Source organism: Hyposmocoma kahamanoa, unplaced genomic scaffold (assembly GCF_003589595.1).
Source record: "Hyposmocoma kahamanoa isolate Upper Pololo Valley unplaced genomic scaffold, ASM358959v1 93, whole genome shotgun sequence".
Taxonomy (NCBI): Eukaryota; Metazoa; Arthropoda; class Insecta; order Lepidoptera; family Cosmopterigidae; genus Hyposmocoma; species Hyposmocoma kahamanoa.
This window is the reverse complement of record NW_020654810.1, coordinates 23,266,419-23,289,384: the sequence shown is the minus strand read 5'-3', so window position 1 is coordinate 23,289,384 and position 22,966 is coordinate 23,266,419. Positions and strand designations below refer to the sequence as shown.

At 37.3% G+C, this 22,966-nt stretch overlaps 1 protein-coding gene across 1 annotated transcript; it reads right to left on the bottom strand.

The window, feature by feature from the left end:
- Nucleotides 1–235: 235 nt before the first annotated feature.
- Nucleotides 236–22,628, bottom strand: LOC113237379 (dnaJ homolog subfamily C member 16). The gene is made up of 14 exons (XM_026473808.1): nucleotides 22,227–22,628; nucleotides 20,358–20,534; nucleotides 16,370–16,459; nucleotides 15,470–15,750; nucleotides 12,798–12,978; nucleotides 11,795–11,996; nucleotides 10,327–10,534; nucleotides 9,625–9,884; nucleotides 7,763–7,935; nucleotides 6,526–6,666; nucleotides 5,181–5,282; nucleotides 4,152–4,374; nucleotides 1,689–1,830; nucleotides 236–936 (listed from the first exon to the last, which is right to left on the bottom strand). Exons 1-14 carry the CDS (start codon nucleotides 22,400–22,402, stop codon nucleotides 836–838), a joined length of 2,457 nt encoding a protein of 818 aa, XP_026329593.1. The 5' UTR covers nucleotides 22,403–22,628; the 3' UTR covers nucleotides 236–835.
- Between the last annotated feature and the right edge of the window lie 338 nt (nucleotides 22,629–22,966).

Genomic DNA, 22,966 nt, shown 5'->3' with positions numbered 1-22,966 from the left:
TGAATATTGGTCACGCTTATGGAGTAAATAGCCGAACTTGTTTTGAATGAATTTGAATCATCCTCAACCCATTACTCATCGAATTACTGAGCACAAGATCATTTCAATTATCAATTTTTTTAAGTTCATACAAACATACACTTTATTTAAAACTATGTTTACGAAAAACACAAAGAGGAGACATATTTAATTTTTTTTTTCATTTAAATTCAATATAGATAATCAAAGCCGGGTATTCTTGTTAAAATGTATATGAATAGAAATTAATCTCGATACTAGTAGGTCAACTGTCAAAGTAAGAATAAACTAGGCAATAACACAAGTCGCAGACAATGAGTGTAAATAATAATTAGTCGATAAGTGTTTTATTGTATTAATAATATGTATGTTAGTCTTTACGGTATGTATTTATGGGTTTTTCTAACCTGATTACAAATAATTAAATAAATAAATAACGCAATTAGAACGCCGTAACATTCACAACTCAGTCATTTTTGGCAAAATTTTATTTTTTTTCACGATCTATCGATAAAACTATCGACAACAACACGTAACTATTTATGAACACTGGCAACCCTACAAATGTCATTTTCCTCCATCTTCAAAAAAGACAGACTATAATTATTAACAAAATGCTGATGACGCCATCACCGTCAATTAATCTCGACAAATGCGCGTTGACCTTTACCATGGATTCATTTTCAAGTTCAAACGGGAAAAATCAACAGCGAAGAAAAGTTGAACGTCAGCCAAAAGTGGCCAATCGTTTCTTTAAAATGACACTTTCTTACTGGAGCAACCCGAGATGATCAATTTCTTGTTGTGGCCATGTTGCTCATTTCGTCGTCATATCGGGCCAATAGTTGATGTAGTAGCGGTGCGTGCTGCCCTCGAAGAGGCGATCCAACCAGTTCTCTAGTCCATCAAGCAGGTTATCTGTAGGAATGAAGATTTCACATGGGTATAGTTTCTACTGCGTTATTTGAATTTTTTTTATGACACCAAGTAACTTGTTCGTCTGTCGTCGGCCTGGTGAAAAGGGACACGCGTGTCCATAAGGGCGCTAAAGAAATTCGACGTGTCTGCTACAGAAAAGACGAGAATGGTCTTGTACTTGACAAGAACCTTGTCGGATCTAGCCACGAAAACATGTCATGTCTGTTGCAGACGAGAAAATTATGAGTATGTACACGATACGAATGCTTTCGGATAGACGTATGTAGGGTAAAATGTGTCAGTGCATCAAATGTCTTCCAGGTAACTGTCGTTTTACTACCGACTGTGAAAAGAAATATGTTGTTGTATATGTTGACTGCTAAGTGATTCTAGAATTAAGAATAATAAGAGAAGTAATTAAGATGGGTTATCTTACGGAGATATCATCTACTCGGTCAATAATACACGCCTAGCGAGAAAAAAAATGGAAAACCACTCTGATAACAGCATGAGTGCCTTCACACCTAATAATAAATCTTAACAAAAAAAATCAAAATTTTACCTAACTAACATGTTTACAAAATCTTCACGGCACTACATGTTGGTTGGCTCCGACAAAACGGATTGACCCAACATTAAATGTTCAGAATCCAGCCTGTGCAAACAACTGCGCCCAGGTAGGTTCCGTCCTACATCCTCAGGAATTCATGTAAACCTTAATTGTAATGGTATGTTTAAATGAAAATGCATACCCAGCAGAAGCGGCCCCGTGTGCTGCGCGGGCGCGTCTTCGCCCGACGAGGAGTCGGGGTCGGTGTGGAAGCCGATGAAGGCGCCGGCCTCGGGGTCTTCTGCGCACGCGCCGCCCAGCGACCGCGTCATGCGGGACATGCGCTGCAACACGTCCTTTCTCAGTCGCGGCTTATTCGAACGTACCAATTTAGAAAACTTCTCGTTACCAAATTGCTCCTACCGGGAATCGAATCGGGTCACCGTTCAGCCATGGTGGCAGTTAAAATTGGTGTGGTTCTCTGGCATAATATCGACCCCTCCTACGAAAACTATCGTATGTCGAAATTGTCAAGTTTACAGGGGAGCGTTTTAAAATTTTAAATTCATTGAAATGAGCATTACACGTGACTTTAGCATAGAAATGCTAAAACAAATTGTAAAATGATAAAATAAATTGTGGTTGTTCATCTAACCGATATCAAGGATTATAATACTATGTGTGAGTAACTGAGAAATGCTAAAGTCACGTGTTATGCTCATTCCTTGTAAACTTGGCAATTTCGGCATACGATACTTTTCGTAGGAGGGGTCGTTATATATTATTTTAAAGTCAGTCCTTAAGAGCCCATATTACCTCAGCTCGAATTCAATTTTCTCCCGTACTAATACGGTTCATTTTGCTTGGGCCGAGCGGAAGGGCAAGGCCTTATTTCAGAATTTATTTATTTACAAACGAAATTAAAGCCATTTGAAATATGTATATCGTATAATATACGTGTAAATAAAGTGTTCTTGTAAAATTTCGAGGTAAGTTTGTGTTTTTTTTCGCTATACTAAAAATTTTTACGAATCGTGATTTAACACCGTATACTATCAGAAAATACACACTTTTACTATATATTTTTTCCAATGTCATTGATTCTACACTTTCACTGTTATGCGAAATCAACCAAAGCCATTTGAGGTTGGATCGACTCTTAAATAATAACAATAACGCACACACTCAACATAGCCCCGCACTAGAGAAGCCCTGGGTCGCGGGTGTCATGGACACACATAGACAAGTACAAAGTACACCCAATGTAGGCCATACAAATATTTCTCCCGGCACGGAAATCGAACCTGGGACCTCTGGGTGGCAGTCAGTAACAGTTCGACTACAGAGGCAGTAAATAAAAGAAGCATCGACACTAGTAGAATTAGAATAGGAGGAACGAAGACTCGAGGAAATTAATGACGGGTGTAAACATTGACCTACTAACAAATGGACGTCGTTCGCACTTAGAAGTGTCCGAACCCATAAGGCGTTAAAATCGCATACAGAGCGTCAATCGCGCAGCAGTCTTCGTTTATTCGACTGACAGCGCGGTTGTCAATTATGCAGTACAATATATAATAATAATTTGTAAAAATTACTGCAGTAAAGTGTATAAACAGGATTTTGTATCATATTTTCACTAAACAAATATGTTGTGTTATCATAGTTATCATTTAAAAGTGTTATTTTGTACAGTTGTATAGTATTTAATTTATATATAAATTAATCGTAAATATAAATTCCAAAACCAAACAAAATAATTAAATCGCTAACTGTCCCTTTTCTTTTTTCTTTACACATTGCATGCGCAAAAGATGGAAAGAGACTCATTACGTCAATTTCAAGAAGCTTATATAAACTTCTTGGTCATTTTCAATTGTTCGAACCATGAGCGATTGAAATATTTGGAACAAAGAAACTATAGAGTCGTGTTGATTTTAATCTTATTTTTTAAATGACTTTTTATTAAACGTTAGCGATAACTAACAAAATATTGTTGTACTCGTTTTATGGCTAGGGATTACCTATCAGAAGTCAGAAAATACATTTGCCCGAAATAACGTTGGCTCGAATTTTCATAATGTCAAATGTATTTTTCTATGAATATTACAAAACAAAAGCAAATTATTTTTGTTTTGTGCGAAGCATCAAAATTACTTGAAAGCGTAACGGTTTTATTATAAATCGGTTTTCGGAATTACGGATATTTGAGTTTACGTTTAGTTGGAATATCGGTACATTTCTTATAGTACACGCTTATTTTCACATTTGTAATATTTGTATGTCCGCCCAACTCTTTATTATTTCTTGAAGTGAATTTGTACAAAATTGGACATAATAATATACGTAAAAAATAATTGATATTTACAGTAAAGGCTGCTCCATTACTCTTGTGTTCAAGTAATTTTCAGTCGAAGCTAAATATGGTGCATTTTGTTAAGCTTCCAGTAGAAGCTGAATATGGTGTTTTTTGGGCCCTTTAAATTGTTGCAAGCTAAATTAGGCAGTACTGCAATGACGTTAAAATTAAATGTTTTAGTTTTTTAATATTTCGTTACATGTCACTACGTTTGTATAGGTTAACTTCGGACATTTTTTTCGTGGTTTTTGTGTTAGACCCGACGTCCATTTGTTGGTAGGTCAATGGGTGGAAAGGCGGGTGTACCTTGTGCGGCTTGGCGCACTCCGGGTGCTTGGCGTGGTAGATGCAGAAGTACTTGCGGTGCGGGTTGAGCGCCAGCACGGTGCCGATGCAGTTGCGGGCGTTGACCTTGAGCTCGGCGCCGCCTGCGCCCAAGGCGCGCGCGCCCAGGGACAGCTGCAGCACGCGCCGGAACCACTCGATGTTCCGCTCCACCACCAGGAACGCGAACAGCAGCGTTTTGTTCCTGCACATGTCCGCCATTGTCTTTTTATAAATCCGATGCGACAAGAGCCTTAGCCTCAATTTGTATTACGGCGGAACGGAATGGAAGCGAATTTTCGTAACGAAATTGTACAGCATAATGGACTTTACGGGTCAATTGTGTAATGTATAAACTGCAAAATGCGGAAGCGTTCTCGAGAATGCGCGAGAATTCCGCGTTAAATTTTAGCTCGTATCTAGTTTGTACATTACACAATTGACCATAAAGTTCATTATGATGATATCGTTACAAAAATTCGCTTCCATTCCTTTCCGCTGCAATACAAATTGAGCCTTTAACTCACGTTGTTTTTACAGATAGGGGACGAATTGAATCAGTGTATTAAATATTACGTGAACAAATTAATGAGGATCCATCTCTCTTAGGTATTAAAAAAAATCTATTTTTGGCGGTTAGATGTCGCTCCTTGTTAAGTCAGTCCGGTTACATACTAATTAGTAATTTGAGTTTCATTTAAATATGATTTTATTACCAAACTTACACAAGTCTTTAGAGTAATTTTAAAAACCTAATTAATTTATTTTACACAAATATGTAATTATGACATTTGAAGACGTTAAGAAATTCTTTTAATAATGATTTTGCATTTGCCATTATTCTTTTTCTCGCGGGAATTTGCTTCACGAATGGATAGGAGTGTTTTATCTACTTGCTGATTTCAAGTGTAATTTGTTTACCTACGAAATACAGATATTTATATCACAAAACAAATTTTCTTTTTTCTCATTAACGAAGAGATACTCTCTTCTTACATTCTCGCTACTTACTTGCGATAAGGCCACACAATCCTGTGGAACTTAGAAAGAAGCGTCAGCCGGCTCTGCGCGTCGACCAATAACACTATTGTACGACATCCTGGCTTCAATAACCTGCAAAATAGCATAATAATAATAATATTCTCAACACAACGAGCAGATCTTACATTAAAATAAGGACTAACAATATTAAACGTTGTAACACTTGTGTGTGATTTTTCTTTTTAATATACCAAATGATGGGACGAACTAGTCGTGTGCCTGGTGGCAAGCGACACGCCTGTTCATAGCAGTTCCGATGCCAGTCACGAGCTTTAAATATGATGAGCAATCATCTGAGGGACACTACTACCGGCCCGTGACCCTAGACTACTAGAGATAGCATAAGTTGACAAGTCTAATGTGCCAGTAATTTTAATTTAAAACCGAAACGTAGTTCAATAATGCTCACAATACTGCTTGGCGGCAGAAAGTTAATAATGAGACGTGTATTTAAAATATCCATCCCCAGTAGTATGCCGCCTCGATAAAGCTATTATAGTCACACATCGCTCTCAAATTCGAGTGATAAACCGGCATTTTAAAATTTTATCACAATACTTGACATAACGAGCATCGTAACGTCACAATTTTATGTAATCGCGAGCGTCGCGACCAATTAGTGCAAAAGATTAACACAGTGCCAAACATGACTGGAAGGTCACAGCGGATTTTAAAACATTTTGACAGTTGTGCACAGTAATTTTATCAACGTAAAAATTGAGCGCGACAAACGAGATGAAAAGAAATAATAAAAACAAATATATATATATATATATCGAGTTCTTAGGTTTTCGCGATTGTTACACATAGGTAATGAAGCTATTTATTCGGATTTAAATTGCGTATATTTGTTTTTTCAAACAAATCAACATTTCGGGCTCCTTTATAGGTCCCAAGGTCACGGTTGACTGTCAACTGATTTAAATCCGGAAAAATAGTTTCATTTGCTTTGCTTTGTATGTATATATATAAATTATTGGGAAAAAGCGAGGAAAACATTTCTAATACAGTTCAATACATGAGAGTAATTAGAAATACGTAAATAATAACCAATGGTCAGTGGAAGTACTTTTTTTATAATATAAATCATAAAAAAGTACTTCCAAAGTTCATATCAAATAAAAATCAACATTAAGTCCGTTTTAAACCCGCATCGAGACAACCCGTGACTAACAGTATATGACAACGTATATGAAAAGAATATAATATACAGTCACAATATTACAATTTATAATTCTGTGTCAAGATTTAGTCCCATCACCTCTTATCATATTATTATTTCCTACTAAAATGAAAATATGATAAATCCACTTACCTAACAAGCCCGTTGTATTTCTCCGCCCGCAGTTCATGTAGCCTGAGTTCGGGCACAGGTTCGTTGTTATTCTTCTTCGCGCCGCCATTTTGTTTTTTCCGCTCTTCCTTTTGCCTTTGTATTGATTCTTCTTCTATACGACTGTGAAAAACAAGTTGTTAATTTTAAGCATTTTTTAAGTAAACAGAATACAAAATTGTTTCAAGTGGGAGGTTTCACAGTTACAGGCGCAGTAGGTATCATAAAAATATATATATAGTAGGAATAATACATATATCCCATTTATCTTAATAATTAACTTTTATCTTATTTGTACCAACTCAGAGCACTGGTGTTAGTTTAGCTATTTATACCATTGGTAGTTACATATAAATTAGAATAGTATCATTTTAATAATTTTATAACATCCTGCTCAACATAAAAAAAGTATTAAATGAACAAAGAAATTATTATTATTAAAATTATTTATATGAACCCTGCCGCAATAAGCAAGAGACGGGCAGTGGAGACTGTTTGCAACACGTTCAGAATGTTGTTGGTGCTTGCAGTCTGCGCGCCAGAGACGTGTGGCGCTTGCTTCAGCAGCACCCTGAACGCGTTGTTGTATTGCACACGTAGAGCGTTGGCGTCGAGTATATAACCAGAAATAGAGATGAAATAAGGGCCAGGCATCCCTGACAACTCACCAGGCAAATGGGTCTTACATCACTATCACTTTTAAATATCAACTCTCGTTTGCGCTGAAATCACAAATTAGAAAATTGTAACAGTACAGCGCCAACAACTGACCTGTGTGTAGGTCTCCGTATATTCCAAAAATATTCTGTATTTGTTGTAATAAAGATAATCGGGATTGGGGGGGCCTCCATTCGCTGGTGTGGGAAAAACAGCAAAACATCTAATTACAAAACGGAATTTGAACATTTACATAGAACATTTCATTGGTAATTAAATATTAAATATGTAATTTTTCAATTCAACGTCCGTTATTGCAAAGCTGAAGTTAAACTGGACGATTGCAAGCGAATTCGGGCTGGCCGTCACCGTAATGATTTGGCAGAACAGTTTTCAAACAAATAAAATGACATTTCGTCTCTATTTCTGGTTATATACTCGAGTGTACTTTATCCACAAGCTGCTAGCTGAAAAGTATACCTAAACTCTCTCCGTAGAGGAGGTCCGTGTCCAGCAGTGGGAGGTACAGATTGATGATGTACTACATGAGTGGATGTCTTACATGAGATACGCCATGAAGTATCCCGCACCGAGCACGACCCCGACGGTGGCGAGGACGGAGATGGCGGAGACGGCCCGTTGGCCTCGCATGGCGTGCGCGGCCCGTTCGGCCCATTCGCATAACTTCAGTACGCCGGTCCAAAGCGCACTCGCTGCGGCTTCGTCAACCAATTCCTGTTAAAGACATTAGAAGTATCTATATGAAGATCTGAAGAAAATATAGTTGGACAACGAATGTACTTGCGTAGAGCAACGGCGACGTATTCGCGGGCACGTGGGAGCAGCGGGTCGCATCCTACAAACTAACAAAATTTAATAATTATCGCTTTAAAGTAATTCACTTCATTTTCTACTGCCTGTCGCGATACGAATGTTTGATAATAAACAAACTTTCGTGAATGCTAAATGTTGCTATTTTAATTACGAATTAACATGACCTTCTAAGTTCTTTACGTAGCCTTATTAAAAAGAATTATCCAAACTTATATTGCATATTCGTAAATAACACTATTTATAATTTAAGATTTACAAAATAGTAATTAACCATTTGTATTAATGTTATTATAATAATTTTGTTACAATATTTCTGGCAACGATTCTGACATTAAAAGAAATCGATTAACTGTAAAAAGATTGAAATAAATTAAATTTATGTATACGCTATTCGACTGTAACCGGATTTGTTTCGGCTTAGCGGCCGCCATTTTGTTAAATTCATGAATGAAATAGAAGTCGAAGACCCGACAGCTTGGTTCGCGCTGTGATTGGTTGAGATCCATCGGGACAAGTTACTACGCGTTTATTAATATTGAACACAGTCATTTATTAATACGTGGAAAATTTTAGACAAGCCGGAATGAGTCGAATTATATGGACACCTCGCCACTGATACCTGATATGCAGTGATCGCTATTGGGGAGTCAATTTAGCTAAAGAATAATGTGGACATTCCTTCTACAAATCCCGGGACTTCCCGGAACTTATTATGTTTGAATATATTGGCGACAAATTGTTCTTTCCTATTAGGTAAGTATTTGATAAAAATTATTGTCTCACAAAATAGTATTGTAGTTGTGTTACTACAGGTATTTATGTATTTAAATACTTAGCCGTTTAAAAAATAAACTTGAGACAACCTTTATTTTGAAATGTTTATAAAATAAACAGTAAAATAATCGTAGTACAGAGTACTAAAAAAATCGACCCCAAAAGTGCGTGGAATTACATCCATTTGCCAAGTTTTATTGAAATCAGTTGCAAGAAACTGCGCGAAACCGGATTCATCCCCTAGTTTGCCACCCTTAGAGGTGGAACATTTTCTGCATATTAAAATGGGACCACTCCTGACGTTCCCTCTTTTCATCAAAAAAAGAACCATCAAATTCACAAATTCCGAAGTTATCGCGTAACATACATAGAAAAATAACAGTCGAATTGAGGACATCCTCCTTTTTTTTTGAAGTCGATTAAAAAGATATTTTATACGCATTGATGACGAAATGGGTATGTCCATACTAAGAAACCGTTCATACTTTAGATAAATCAACTTCCTCAATTTGGATCACTGGTAATATGTAATTGTGCACGTTGTTTCATAATGCTATTTATTCTCTGTGCAGATGTAATTAGTCATCGAAATACTACGGGGATTTAAAATTTCGTAAAATTATTTATTTTATTGAATATCATGACGTTTATATGACAATATTAATATATAAAGATCGAACACAAAGAAAAATTTCTTCGATCTGAATGGTCACGAATCAGCGTATGCTATATGCGTATGCTGCCACACTCGGGTCAGTTTATGGTCCTCCGAAGTTGTTAGTGTTTTACAAATAATCTTGTATATTAGAAACTAACCTGTACTTGAGCTTCATAAGCCATAACCTCAGTCGGTTTCAACAGTCTTTTAATCAACAACTCCAAGGCTTGTTTGGTCTCGTTCAGTCTCTCTTGGTACTTCAAGGCTTCCTCTAAATATCCGGGGTCAGGCTGATCGGTATTGCAGTATTTGTTTGTACACGTTGGCCAAGTTTCGTTGAGCCATTCGTATTGTATGCGAGTTGCTTCGCGCCGCCAGATTATTACTATGCGATGTTCCATTTTGGAGCTGTCGCTGCCTGTAACCACAATTGATTATCATCTAAAAATATGGAACCCGTTTTTAGGGCTTGACCGTTTGATCGTTTTATTAAAGTCTGTTGCAATCCATTATGCCAGAAAAGTAAACAAACAGAACATTGACCCGACCATAGACACTTTAGTGATGGCTAACTGTACTGTCAAGTACAGATCTGTTAATTAAATGAATCCATTTGTTTACTTGAATCGGTTGGAATAACTGGGTTTTATATAATAAAAAGGGTTTTGTGATTTCGCTGCTGATTACTATAAAAAAATATGTGATTCAATACATGAGATTAGAAATTTTTGCTTACATAACCGACATACAGTCTAGTAAAAAAATCATTTACCCGCGTAATTCAGAGTGTTTACCCACGTACTTAAAACGATTTGCCCACGCAAGTGTGCAACAAAAGAACATAGAGAGACGCTACCCACCCGAGCCATTAGCCAGGGCCTGCACGAAGCCGGGCTGCGCGTGCGTGTAGATGTAGGCGTACTGCAGGCGCTCGGGCGCGTCCCGGGCCAGGCGGCGCAGCTGCGCGCGCGACGCGTCGGCCGATGCGCCCGCGCTGCAGAACAGGATGCAGCACAGCCGGCGCCGGTTCGCGCGCCACTCCACCGGGCACACCGTCTCCAGCATGCTCTGTGGACGGGCAACGTGGTAATCGCTATTGATATATGAGATCAAGGATCTCGGACAACTACATATAATAATGCACTGTACTCCGCCTAATTTAAAACAAAAAGTAAAATTTGTCACGGAAAACTTATTACCTAAAAATATATGAACAATTTTTTATTTTTTTTTAAATATACATGCTCTTTTACTTTGTCTTTTATCTACTTAGGAAATTAAACCATTTTATTTCCGGATTTAAATCGCGTATATTTGTTTTTTCAAACAAAACACCGTTTCGGGCCCTTTACAGGTCCCATGGTCACGGCTGACTGAGGTGGTACAGTCATCAACCAGTTACGTCTAACATTAATGCAAGTGGTTTGCCTATTTTTTCAGTATAGTTACAAAAAGGTTATTAATTAAGTACCTTATTTTTAATTATACAAAAAAACTAGCTAAAACTAACTAGGCTAAGCTCAAGTAGACGGAACGACGCCTACAGTTGGCACGCGCACTACGCTAACTAACCAGTTCTATTGTACTATGATCACAACAGCCGAAGCCAGGACATCTTTCATTTCTTAACATTGGTCTTGGCCCTAAATTGTAATCAGTATTACAATAGACCAATTACAGGTCGCAGTGATGATGGGCTATATGGGCCCAGCAAAGCCACTCTAACAATAATAATACCCTCATGTTATACTACTATAGAACAGAAGCGTTCAATACCAAACAACATATTGTTTACAACTTTAAATGGTCAGGCAGTACTTCACATCTGAACAGCTTTTAAATGTGTATAGAGTACAAGTTTGACCGTGTAAAGAGTACTGCTGCCACCATTGGGACAGCTCTGTCCATAGCTGCCTTGGACTCGATGGAGCTACGAGCAAAGAGACTTATTAACAACGTCTCTCTTGTGGAGTCAAAGCTGCAAAATCTCGACCATCAAAGTAGCCTGGGGAGTGTCCACAGGAACTTTTCAATTTAGTTCCACCCTCACCATTCCTCCTTCGTTTGATTAGAAGGTACGGAACACTCCATCGTTATGTCGTTGATATACGATCCATTCGTTCTCCTTTCTAATGCGTACGTCAAAGGAATGGAATACTCTACTGGCATGTCTGTTTCCCGAAAAGTATAATTTGGGGCTATTCAAGGCTAGAGTGATTAGGCATTTTTTTAGGCAAACGCGTAACATCTTCGGTCACATCGTCGTTTAACATCAGGTGAGATTGTGGCCAAGCGTGGGTCTATTTTTTTTTTTTTGTTTAATGTTACCTGTGATGACAGCCGTGGAAGTGTAAGCATCTGATTGGCTTCAATAAGCTGCCGCAGAGTCTGCGTAGGTATCTCAGTAGTGCTGACGGTGGCTGCCGGTTCTTCGCTGTCTTCCTTGAGAAGCACCATTGTATCCATGCTCCGCTGGACTTTATATCGAGAAGTCACGTTTTGTGTGTCGCGAGCCGTCATGTCTACGAAGCTGTGGATTGAATATAGTTATGTCACTGTAATGTATAAAGTATTAGGAATCAAGCTGATGCAGGATGAGATTCTTGAAGAATTATGAACAGCCTCCGATATGCTGGATTAATCAGTTATTCAGATCCAAAAAATATTAATCTTATGACCACGTAAGGCTGACTAGCATGGAACCTCGGTGGCGGCGTTTTTGCTGCCGCGGCGTCGGAGTTACGACGTCATACCGCAGTAACTAGCGGCGTGGTCAAAGATGGACAAACGCCCGGGTTTCAACCCAACGCTTCGTTAACGATGGGTTTAAATCGGGTTAAAACCCATTAACGTCCGAAATTGAGGGCAAAAACTATTTACATCTAAACATTTGTTATAATTATTAATATAAAGATAGAACACTTAGAAAAAAATTCTTCGATCTGGCCGGATTCGAACCGATATCTCCGTGCCAGACGTTATGCCGACTAAGGCATGGCACGAACTAGCGGACCTCGCGAATTTTTCTATGTGCTTGTTGTCGGATCGTTGTATTTGGTTTTCAACGGCTTTTTAGCCGTAGCACCACTTTTGAAGAAATCTAATGAAAGCATTTCGCCACCCAGTTAGGTAACTTTACAGCTACCAGCCCTGGCTAGAGTAATTAAATTTTTATTGAATGTCAGAAAGTTTCAAGACCATGATATTCAATTGTACTTTCCTGGGTTTTAGGAAGATACACTGTCACGTAGTGATATATTGATCTTTCGAACCGTGCATAAAAATGGTAACTTCATTGTTATACTAAGAAAATGACATCATAGCGACTCACCCAAAACTCAGTCGATCTCTATAGTGGAATGCTGTGATGAGGTACCGCAGCCGTATTGTCTGCCGCTCCTCGAAGATTAGCGCCTTCACCTTATTATCTTCGAAGTCAGAGACAAATGAATCCACATTGCCATTGTTTATTGTTGCCACTAGTTTGTACGGGAATCTCCAGCGTATGAACTCTGCCAAGAAAAGTTTCGTGGATCAAAATTCAATCTTTTCAGCTTTGAACCTAAAGAATCACTTTCATTGTGATTACCACTGCTGCTGCAGAAAACATTGGGAAGACCTGTGGTGGTAGCAACTGGAGTTATTCCCATCCGATCTCTTACAAAAATTCTCTTGCGAAAATTAGTACAGAATGCGTCTGTGGATGCGGCTTTAACAGCTTATTTTGGGTTTATACAGTCATAATAAATAAACTACGCCATAATTTTTGGGGGAAACTCTGTAGAGTTTAGGAAGTTTTTTAAGATGCTAAAACGCTGTGTACGTATTATTTGCGGTGGGTCTCAAATGGATTCGTGTAAGCCATTTTTCGACAAGTGCAAAATTCTACCCTTACCCTGCCTGTATATTAAGGAGGCATTTGTACAGAAACGTCCGTCCTATTTTGAAATCGCAAATAAAAGGAACTATAGAAATTTAAGACATGGGCATAGAATGGTTCACTCGGGCAATCATACCTCAGCATTTTACCACAGAAGCTTTTACGTAATGTCGGTCAAGATATACAACAGCATCCCGAATGAATTAAAACAATTCGAGTACGTAAAATTTAAAAATGCTCAACAAGAGTTTTTTGACAATAATGACAAATTTGGTGACTAGCGATGTGACATGTTTATTAATAATTGTTTCTTTTTCTTTCATATTGTAATTCAATTCAATTTAATTTTAATCTGTGACATTTAATAATATTGTACACCTTATCTGGTAAACTATAGAGCACAAACCAATGTAATATTTTAAGACCATATGTAATTACCTATAGTTATGCAATAAATATATTCTTATCCTTATTATTTATTCTTATACAACTGATCCACTGCCAATTTTAAATCCCAACTGATCCACTCTATATTTTGCAACTCCCAACGTATTGTATTTGTAAGGTAAGTAGAGTCAAGAGAATGTTCCCATTTATTAAACAATGGCAAATATAATTATCACAAACAATCAAATTTTTGTCACAGGTGATTAATATTGACATATTGCAAATCACAAGTAAAGAAAAATCAGTCTTAACAATATTTAAAAGCGAAGTTTTTCCTAGAACTTTTCAACTGATGAACAATGTGCCCCCTATATTATTTTTTGCTCAAAATTGTAATTTAGTATTATTTAAGAAAATAACAAAGGGTTAAAGACCTCCGTTAAAGTACAGTTAATGTGGTTCATTTCTAATAAACTAAGTAAAATACAGTACAATCCTCAAATACATTTTCTTCTTGACTGTATCACCAAAATTAAGCTTGTAAGTACTAGTGTATCAGGTGGGAATAAAATACTAATATTTATTCTGGATGGGGATCAATGCACATTGATTTTTTTTTAATTAAAATACATGTGTGGAGGTAAAATACCTCCATCTCACCAGATTGAAAGTGAGTATAAAGTCGACGATGACGCACGCACATCTAAATAAATGCTGAGTGGATCACGGTTTCCTTGACAGCACAGCACACACACACTCTATTATCGTTACGTTATTATTATTATGGATATCTATTTTAGACTCTCGCCTGTCTCGTAGCCCAAAATACCAGTTTATTATTATTATTTTGGATATGTATTATATAAAATAATAATAATAACGCACACACTCAACATAGCCCCGCACTATTAAAACCCTGTGTCGCGGGTGCCATGGACACTCACATAGACAACCACAAATTACATCCACGAGATAAATAAATGTAGGCCATACAAATATTTCACCCGGCCCGGGAATCGATCCTGGGACCTCGTGGAACGGAGGCAGTTAAAATATATGTGTACTGTGTTATTTATTCAAGAAATAAATGATTTCTATTTCTATTCAATCTCGCCTTGAAAAGGCCCAAATTATAGCGTTCAGAGAATAAGTCTGCAGGCGAGGAATTCCACTCCATAGCCATTCGCCATATAAATGTGCGAGAATATGACACTGTATAGTTGATATTATTTGCACTGATGAAAATTATCTCTAGGAACGGCTTATCCTCTCTATTACCATAGAGTAACAAAACCATTAACACTTTTTTTTACTTAAAGCGTACATGGATTTTACGATCTTGGTCTATCGTACCAGTCATGGGTGCGCTACATGCTTTGTCTGAATTCCAGTTTTCAAATTTCAATTATTTCTTTACTTAACAGGTCGTCTTTTTTTAACAGAAAGTACTTCGTAAAATATCGAATGCAATCTTTTCTTATTAATTCAACAAGTCATTTATGCATAAAGATTATCAAGTTTAGAATTAAGTGCCAATGCGTAAAAGTGTTTAAACTAGTTGTTTGCACTATACAGATGGCACGGTAACGCACGGAGATTGTTCACTCTTTTGTCCTATTGTACTCTACAGACGAAGCGTTAAGACGAATTTGTGCAAATAATATTTTGCCAACTATACAAGAAAATTAAACACATACATTTTTGAAGAAATATATAAAATTTAACTTATGACTTACCCAAAATTTTAGGCATTGATGACAGTCCCTCTTTATATATATACACGTGTTTATCCAACACTAAAGTGAGGCATGGCACTAAATGTACACCGACCCGTCTTGCTAGGTTCGCTTCGTGTCCGGCGTGAACCGTGGCTAATGTGACCCCAAGAGGTTGCAAAGCTTCAACTAGGCGTCTCCATGCAGCTGCGGCGCGCACGCAGTCGAAACACCAGTCGGTGTAAAAGAGAACTATAGCTGGCGTGTGTATGCTTTTCTCGATTAAGTTGTTTTCGAAATGGCTGTAAAAGAAGGAGTTAACGATATTAATTAGCATCAGCACCATCAACCCATTTAGGCCCAGCGCCCACAGGACGGGATGACAAGGGATTTTTAGGTGACGAATAGTAATATACCTTATGATTATGTTACTACAGTTGCAATTTCAATGATAATGGTCGTAGTTGCAAATTAAAGCCGCGGTATGCTTAGGGATGGCGAGCCGGCAGCCTTGAGGATGCTTCGGGAGCCTTGGGGATACTTCGGCAGCCTTGGGAGTGCTTCGGCAGCCTACGGGAGACTTCGGAATCTAGGGACACCGAGGCATAATTGCCATCAGTGTGCGTTTGCATGTAGGGATGCCGAAGGATCCCCTGCCAACCCGTCCCGTCAGTGGGCGCCAGGCCTTAGACCTCCCACTGCGGCGTATGGGATTCTTCTGAATCGTAATATTTAAGTGTAATAATCAGTCCCAAAAAAAAGAAGAAAAACTTAGAATTGAAAGTCCACAACAAAAAGACCATGCCCACCACAAAAATCTCTCATTACACTAAAAAAATTATTCACATTTTAAATATACGCCTTTACTTTCTAAAGCACTTATGACTTATGTTATATGAGAATGGTGTATGCATTACTCACCGAGCAGTGACAGAGAGCTTGTGGAACAGTGTGATGTCCTGGTCTTGAGTTCGGAAGTGTGTGCCAAATATGTCCTCAAATGGATCATCACTGCAACAAATATGTATAAAACTCAATATCCAATAACAGCAATAAAATTGTTGAGAAGTCATTATGAATCATGTTTCATATGTGACAAAAACAGTAAATGCACTGCAACTGTTATATGGACAAGCAGGTCTAGTGTTGTTAAAAAACCTTTTTTTTTCTGTGGTGAAAAAACACATGAAAAGAAACCTTTTTTTCCTAAAAGCATGAAAATAAAAATATGACAATCGTATTTTTTTTACTACATTTCCTCTTTTGTTGTTAATATTATACGAGGGGAGGTCCAAAAGTCCGCGGAATGGAGGGGGCGGGAGCCCGCTAATTACGCTTGCTTGATGTGGTACTAATCAGATACTCATTAGGGGTATATATATCAAGCTTCACCCTTTTAACTTCATTAGTTTACGAGATATCGCCCTACAAACAAATAAATCCGGAAGAAAACTGCAAATATGGAGCAAATCGAGTTTCGTGCTGTCATCAAATTCCTTACCAAGCAAGAAAAACCTCCTCACACCATTATGAATGAGATGGAAACTGTTTATGGGGATCAGTGCCCTGCTAAAACAATGATTTACAAGTGGCACGGTCTTTTCAAACATGGCAGAGAATCAATTGAAGACGATCCTCGCCCAGGACGGCCAGTTGAGGACACCACATCAGACAATGTTGAAAAAATCGAAAAATTTATATTGGAAGATGCCCGTCTGAAGAAGAAACAGCTGTCTGCATTAGTAGCAGTATCAGACACTACCATTTTGAGGATCCTACACGATCATCTTGGCATGACGAAAGTCAGTGCAAGATGGGTGCCGAGAATGCTCACGCCGCCTCAAAAGCAACAAAGAATAGATGCATCAAAGCACTTCTTGGAGCTGTGTGGCGCAGAACCTACCCCAATTTTGGAGCAAATTGTTACCGGAGATGAAACTTGGGTTCATCACTTTGAGCCTGAGTCCAAACAGGAGTCAATGCAATGGCATAAAAAGGGTACACCACCCCCTAAGAAGTTTAAGGTGTCGGAATCGGCTGGAAAAATCATGGCTACGGTTTTTTGGGATTGTGAAGGAATTTTATTGGTTGACTACAAAGAAAAGGGGGTCAATATAACGGGAGAATATTACGCAAGAACATTAGAGAGACTGAAGGAAGCAGTCAAAGAAAAAAGGCGGGGAAAATGGGCAAAGGGTGTGTTGCATTTGCAAGACAACGCACCGGTTCACAAGAGCAATGTTGCGATGGCTGCTCTACACAAGTGTGGCTTTCAATCGCTGACCCACCCACCTTACAGCCCGGACCTAGCCCCCAGCGAATATTATTTGTTCCCAAATTTGAAAAAAGAATTACGTGGGAAAAAATTTCGCGACGATGAAGAGGTTAAGGCAGCAATTTTAGCTCATTTTGAGAGCAAAGAGAAAAATTATTTTTTCGATGGCATAGAAAAGCTAATTTCGAGATCTAAAAAATGTATTGAGCTCAAAGGTAATTATATTGAAAAGGAAAAATAGCCTTATTGTTTTATATTATTTACAACCCCTCCATTCCGCGGACTTTTGGACCTCCCCTCGTACTTCATAGTTAAATTACTCAAAATAAATGGGCAACACTCACAATGATGTCAATTTGTGGCGAATTCCTCAAATTGCGGGGAATTTCAACTCGATTAGGCATTTTGTGGGATTGACGCTATTTGGGGAAAATGTGGGGATTCTAACATTTTACCTTTTTCTTTTAAATCTATCAATTGCTATTGCATCGCTACTTTGATGATTACTGACAAAAACACTACTTATTTATTTATTTAAGAGCGATATCAATATTTTTTTCCACATGGCACATATCCCTTACAAAGCAACATTTACATTATTATTAGCAATTACAGAATCATTAGCAAGCCGCTTATATTGATTTTAATAAACATGTTATATATATATTCACACACATTATATATATATATAAAACATTATATATATATATATATAACACATTATATATATATGTGTGTGTGTGTGTGTTTGTGTATATATATATTCTTAAAATAAAAGTTAGTGTTTTATTTTATTTCAGTTATTCCATTTTACTTTTATAAAAAAAAACCGAAATTTAAAAAATAAAACCAGGGCACTGTGTTTTATACAAAATTGTGAAAAAAAATTTGGTTTTTTTCATGGACTAAGCGGGTCGCTTACCACCAGGCAAATAACTTGTTGTCCCGTCACTTGATATGATAAAAAAATAACAATAATTATGTACAGATAGAATTGCAAGTAGTTAAACAATATGGGATCAAGACCATGTCAACATTCAACTCGTATCATTGTCAAGAAAAAGTTTTTGTGAAAACAATAACTCAAGCAATCACTTGATTGATTAATCAAGCATGAGTTGTCCTTAAAAATGTATAATTCGATCTTTTTTTGTGCTGACTGAGTCAGTTTCACGAAGGGATTATTTCATTGCACGGGATGAAAGAAATCGGGACAGCAGAAATAGGTCAAATTTCATAAAATATTTGTAAAATGAATAAAACTGACAATTTTTTTTAAATGCTAATAGAATCCGTTTCTTATAAGGATGACTTCATTGTACGGGAAGAAAAAAATTGGGACGGCAGAAGTTGGTCAAATTAAAGTAAAAGTGGAGAAGATATTTTCCAAGTTCCTTTACAAGTATAATGCATATTTTTCATAGCCTCAAGAAATCAATGCAAATATACAATGCAACTTGTGCTGGTGAGTTATCATCACAAAATAAATCTCAGGAACTCAGCCAAATAAGTGAGTCAGATCCTGCTATTTTAGGTGTTGTGCGTTCAGGGGGATTTTAGATGAGTAACTCTCTGTTTACATTCTTGCTTTAAAAATATTATATTCTCTTACAGTTTACAGGAGACATTTTAATGATTATTTGGTTTAATATTGTATGGCTAAGTATCTAGTAGCAATATTGCTCCTTGTGAAAGAGCTCATCCAGTGAAACACTGCCACCTTACCTATTTCTGTCACCAAACAGTAATGTCAGCATGGCTGCGTTCCGGTTTTTGAAGGGTGCTGGTGAAATTACAGGCACATGGGACTTGTCAAATTATGTCTCAGGGTGATGGGCGCCGGGGCAGTGCCCCTCAGGTCTTTTACAATAAGATTCCGGAGCATGTATTAAGTTTATCATTTCCTAAGTTTAAAAACTACATTAAAAATATTTTGATCGAAAAATCATTTGATGATTGAATCATCAATCAATCATCAAATGTTATGGACGGGCGAGTAGCTTACTATCACGCGCACGACTTCGTATCGTCACTTGATATTATAAAAAAAAAACAAATCTGTATGACTAAATTACAATAAAATACATATTGTAAATAACTTTGTAAAGAATTATACAAAACCTATGTGTACTGACTTTAGAGTGTGTTTTAAATAATAATAATAATAATAATAACGCACACACTCAACATAGCCCCGCACTAGGGAAACCCTGTGTCGCGGGTGCCATGGACACACATAGACAACCACAAATTACACCCAAACTCACGAGAGAAATAAATGTAGGTCATACAAATATTTCTCCCGGCGCAGGAATCGAACCTGGGGCCTCTGCGTGGCAGTCTGGCGTGGTAACCGTTCGGCCACGGAGGCAGTTAACTGGTGTAGGAATTATGGTATTATCATTAAATCTAATAATTCGTAATCTAACAATCTAATAGTTGACATCATCTTTATATTTCTAGCAAGTTTGTAAAGTTCAAAATTACATAAATAGAATCAGTGACAGGAAGCATGATGCAGAGAAAAAACTATTATACATAGTAATTTTAACTGCCAAGGTAGAAATTAAAACCACAGACTTTTTTCTTGACATCTATAGCCAGTATTAACTCTTATAAAGTTTCCATACATACCTAAACCTAGCATATTGACTGTAGTCATGTCTCTGCTTATACAAGTGGTCATCTTCATTAGTAATACCATACAGGTCATATGCCTGCCTCCGTTCTGTATCTGACAGCAGTTCATATGCTTGTTTTATTTCAACGAATCGAGATTCTGCCTTTGGATCTTCATTTTTGTCTGGATGCCTGTTAAGGAGTTAGTACGTTTTAGTAAATTTGTACCTATGAATTTGACAATCACACAATTTATATTAGCAAAGAGGTCTAATGCATTTTGTACCTAGATTTACGATCCATTGTTTAGTTCTTAAGTTTTCGCGATAGCTACAACAAAGTAATGTTGTCGGCCCTTTATATGTCCCATGGTCTGATGGACTTGACTGAATTGATCTGATCACGCAGCCACGATCATAAGACCTGCATCCTGATTTTGATTCACATTGGAATCGATCCGATTGGGTAGTCTCGAAATCAGATGGGTTTCTGAGCGAGAAGATGAACCTGTTTCCTACTATATCTTTCTAATTTGTGAGTTAAACCAACTATTGATTAAATTTTTATTGAATTGATATTCGATTATTTTTTGTGTGGAGTGGAGTAATTTCACAAAAAATAATTGAATATCAATTCAATAAAAATTTAATCAATACAGTGAATAGCGACATCTCTCGCCAGGACTGGTAGCTGTAAAGGTACTAACTGGGTGATAAATCTTTCATAGATTTCTCGTAGATGGTGCTACGACTACTTAAAAAGTCATTGAAAGACCAAGTACAAAGACACGACGCAAGCACATAGAAAAATTCGTGAGGTCCGTTGGTTTGTTCCGTGGCTTAGTTGGTATAGCGTCTGGCACGGTATGCAAGAAGACGTCAGTTCGAATCCGACCGGATCAAAGGAATTTTTTCTGAGTGTTCGATCTTTGTATTAATAATTAAATCAACTATTGTTCTGAATAATAACTTTTATTTAAAATTGTTTCAGTTATAAGAAAATCAGAAATGTATAAGCTACAAATTAAAACATTTGATTTCACTAAAATTTGGCAATTTCATAGGTGGTTAGTATTAGTATTGCCAGTTATGGGACTCTAGTAAAGTGATTGGGACGAGATATCAAAGTTTCAAATGGTATACAAAAATTACTTGTTAATTTGACCACATATCAACACACACAACAAGCTTCATGCTGGTTTCATCATTATCAACCCATTTACACGTCACACTGCTGGACACGGATCTCCTCGCATGGAAGTGTTTAGGCCATAGTCCGTTACATTGCGGATTGATAGTTAGTTCTAAAATTTACTTGTAAAATTAAAACTTTTGCTGATGTCACCTCTGGCCCTATACTCCTGTTCTCCGTCCATGACAATTAAGCTTCATACTTGATATTGTCTTTTGTTTAATTGAATATTATTTATTTGACAGTAATTATTTCAAACAGATGTCCGGCAGAGAATGAGAGTAGACCTCAGAATTTATGAATTGTTGTGGTTAACAATAATTATGAATTGTTGTGATTAACTACAATTCCCCAACAACAACAAGCATAACAGTAAAAGTTTTCTTTTTACAAGTAAACATCAAATCTACTTGAGAAGCTGTAGGTCAAACCTGTTGGCTTATTATGACAAATCAAAATATTAAACACCTTTAAATATTCAGTTTATACATTTAAATTTAAAAACTGTGAGTTTCTGATAACTGCCTGACAAAAACCCGAAGTATAACTATAGTCAGAAACAAAACAAGAATATCACAGTATAGAATTTGGCATACCAATCCATTATCAATGTTATTGATGCAGTTCGAAGTCAATGGAAGCGCGGAAGACGTTGAAATTAGTGTTCCAAACTAATTTAATAAATAAACTTACCATTCTTTAGCCAATTGCCTGTAGGCTTTACGAATCTCGGGTAGAGAAGCTTTGCGGTGGATTCCGAGGATCTTGTACGGGTCGCCGATGTTCTGTGCCAGCACCAGCGGTGCCAGCGCTACCACCACTACCAACAGCAGCCATCGCCCCTTCCAACCACAGCATGTGCATTGCATATTACCAGAGATACAGTTCAATCCGAGCCTAACTCAACCTCTACACTATTCATAGAACCACACCCGCACCTCAAGCTTCGCACGCAAAACATAACAACAGAAACGAAATCAACTCGAAAATCTCAAGAAACTCTTATCACTCATGCGTCTTAAAATAGAACTAGATGGCTGAAAATTCGTGAAATTGGAAATCGGAAATTTTCATGAAAAATTATAAAAATGTCAACCGAGGCTGACTATAGACAAACAATAAACTTTTAAAACAACTTTATTTAGATTAGGCGTGTTCCATTCAAAGAAAAGGTGCCGATGAATCGATTAGCGGTAAAGAAGATTTTTTCTACAAAGAATAGTAAATATTTTCCGTCCTTCGGGATTCGGGACAGGTTAATAGATCACAAATTGTAATTTTCTTCATTAATTCAATTTTCTCACATTTACTTTTTTCTTTTAAACGAATTTCCAAAACATCTGGGGTGCGTTTAAGGACGCTAGCCGGGATAAATTTTAACCTGACATAACGTTATACACCCCGTTTAAGCACTCTGTCAGGCGAAAATTTAA

Excerpts from the sequence above, each read along its gene's own strand:
- LOC113237379 (XM_026473808.1), bottom strand. The coding sequence starts at position 22,402 with ATGCAATGCACATGCTGTGGTTGGAAGGGGCGATGGCTGCTGTTGGTA. Across the intron at positions 15,751-16,369 it reads AAGCTCTCTGTCACTGCTCG|CCATTTCGAAAACAACTTAA; the intron begins GTGAGTAATGCA and ends CTTCTTTTACAG. Across the intron at positions 6,667-7,762 it reads TACTTCATGGCGTATCTCAT|TCGTATAGAAGAAGAATCAA; the intron begins GTAAGACATCCA and ends TGTTTTTCACAG.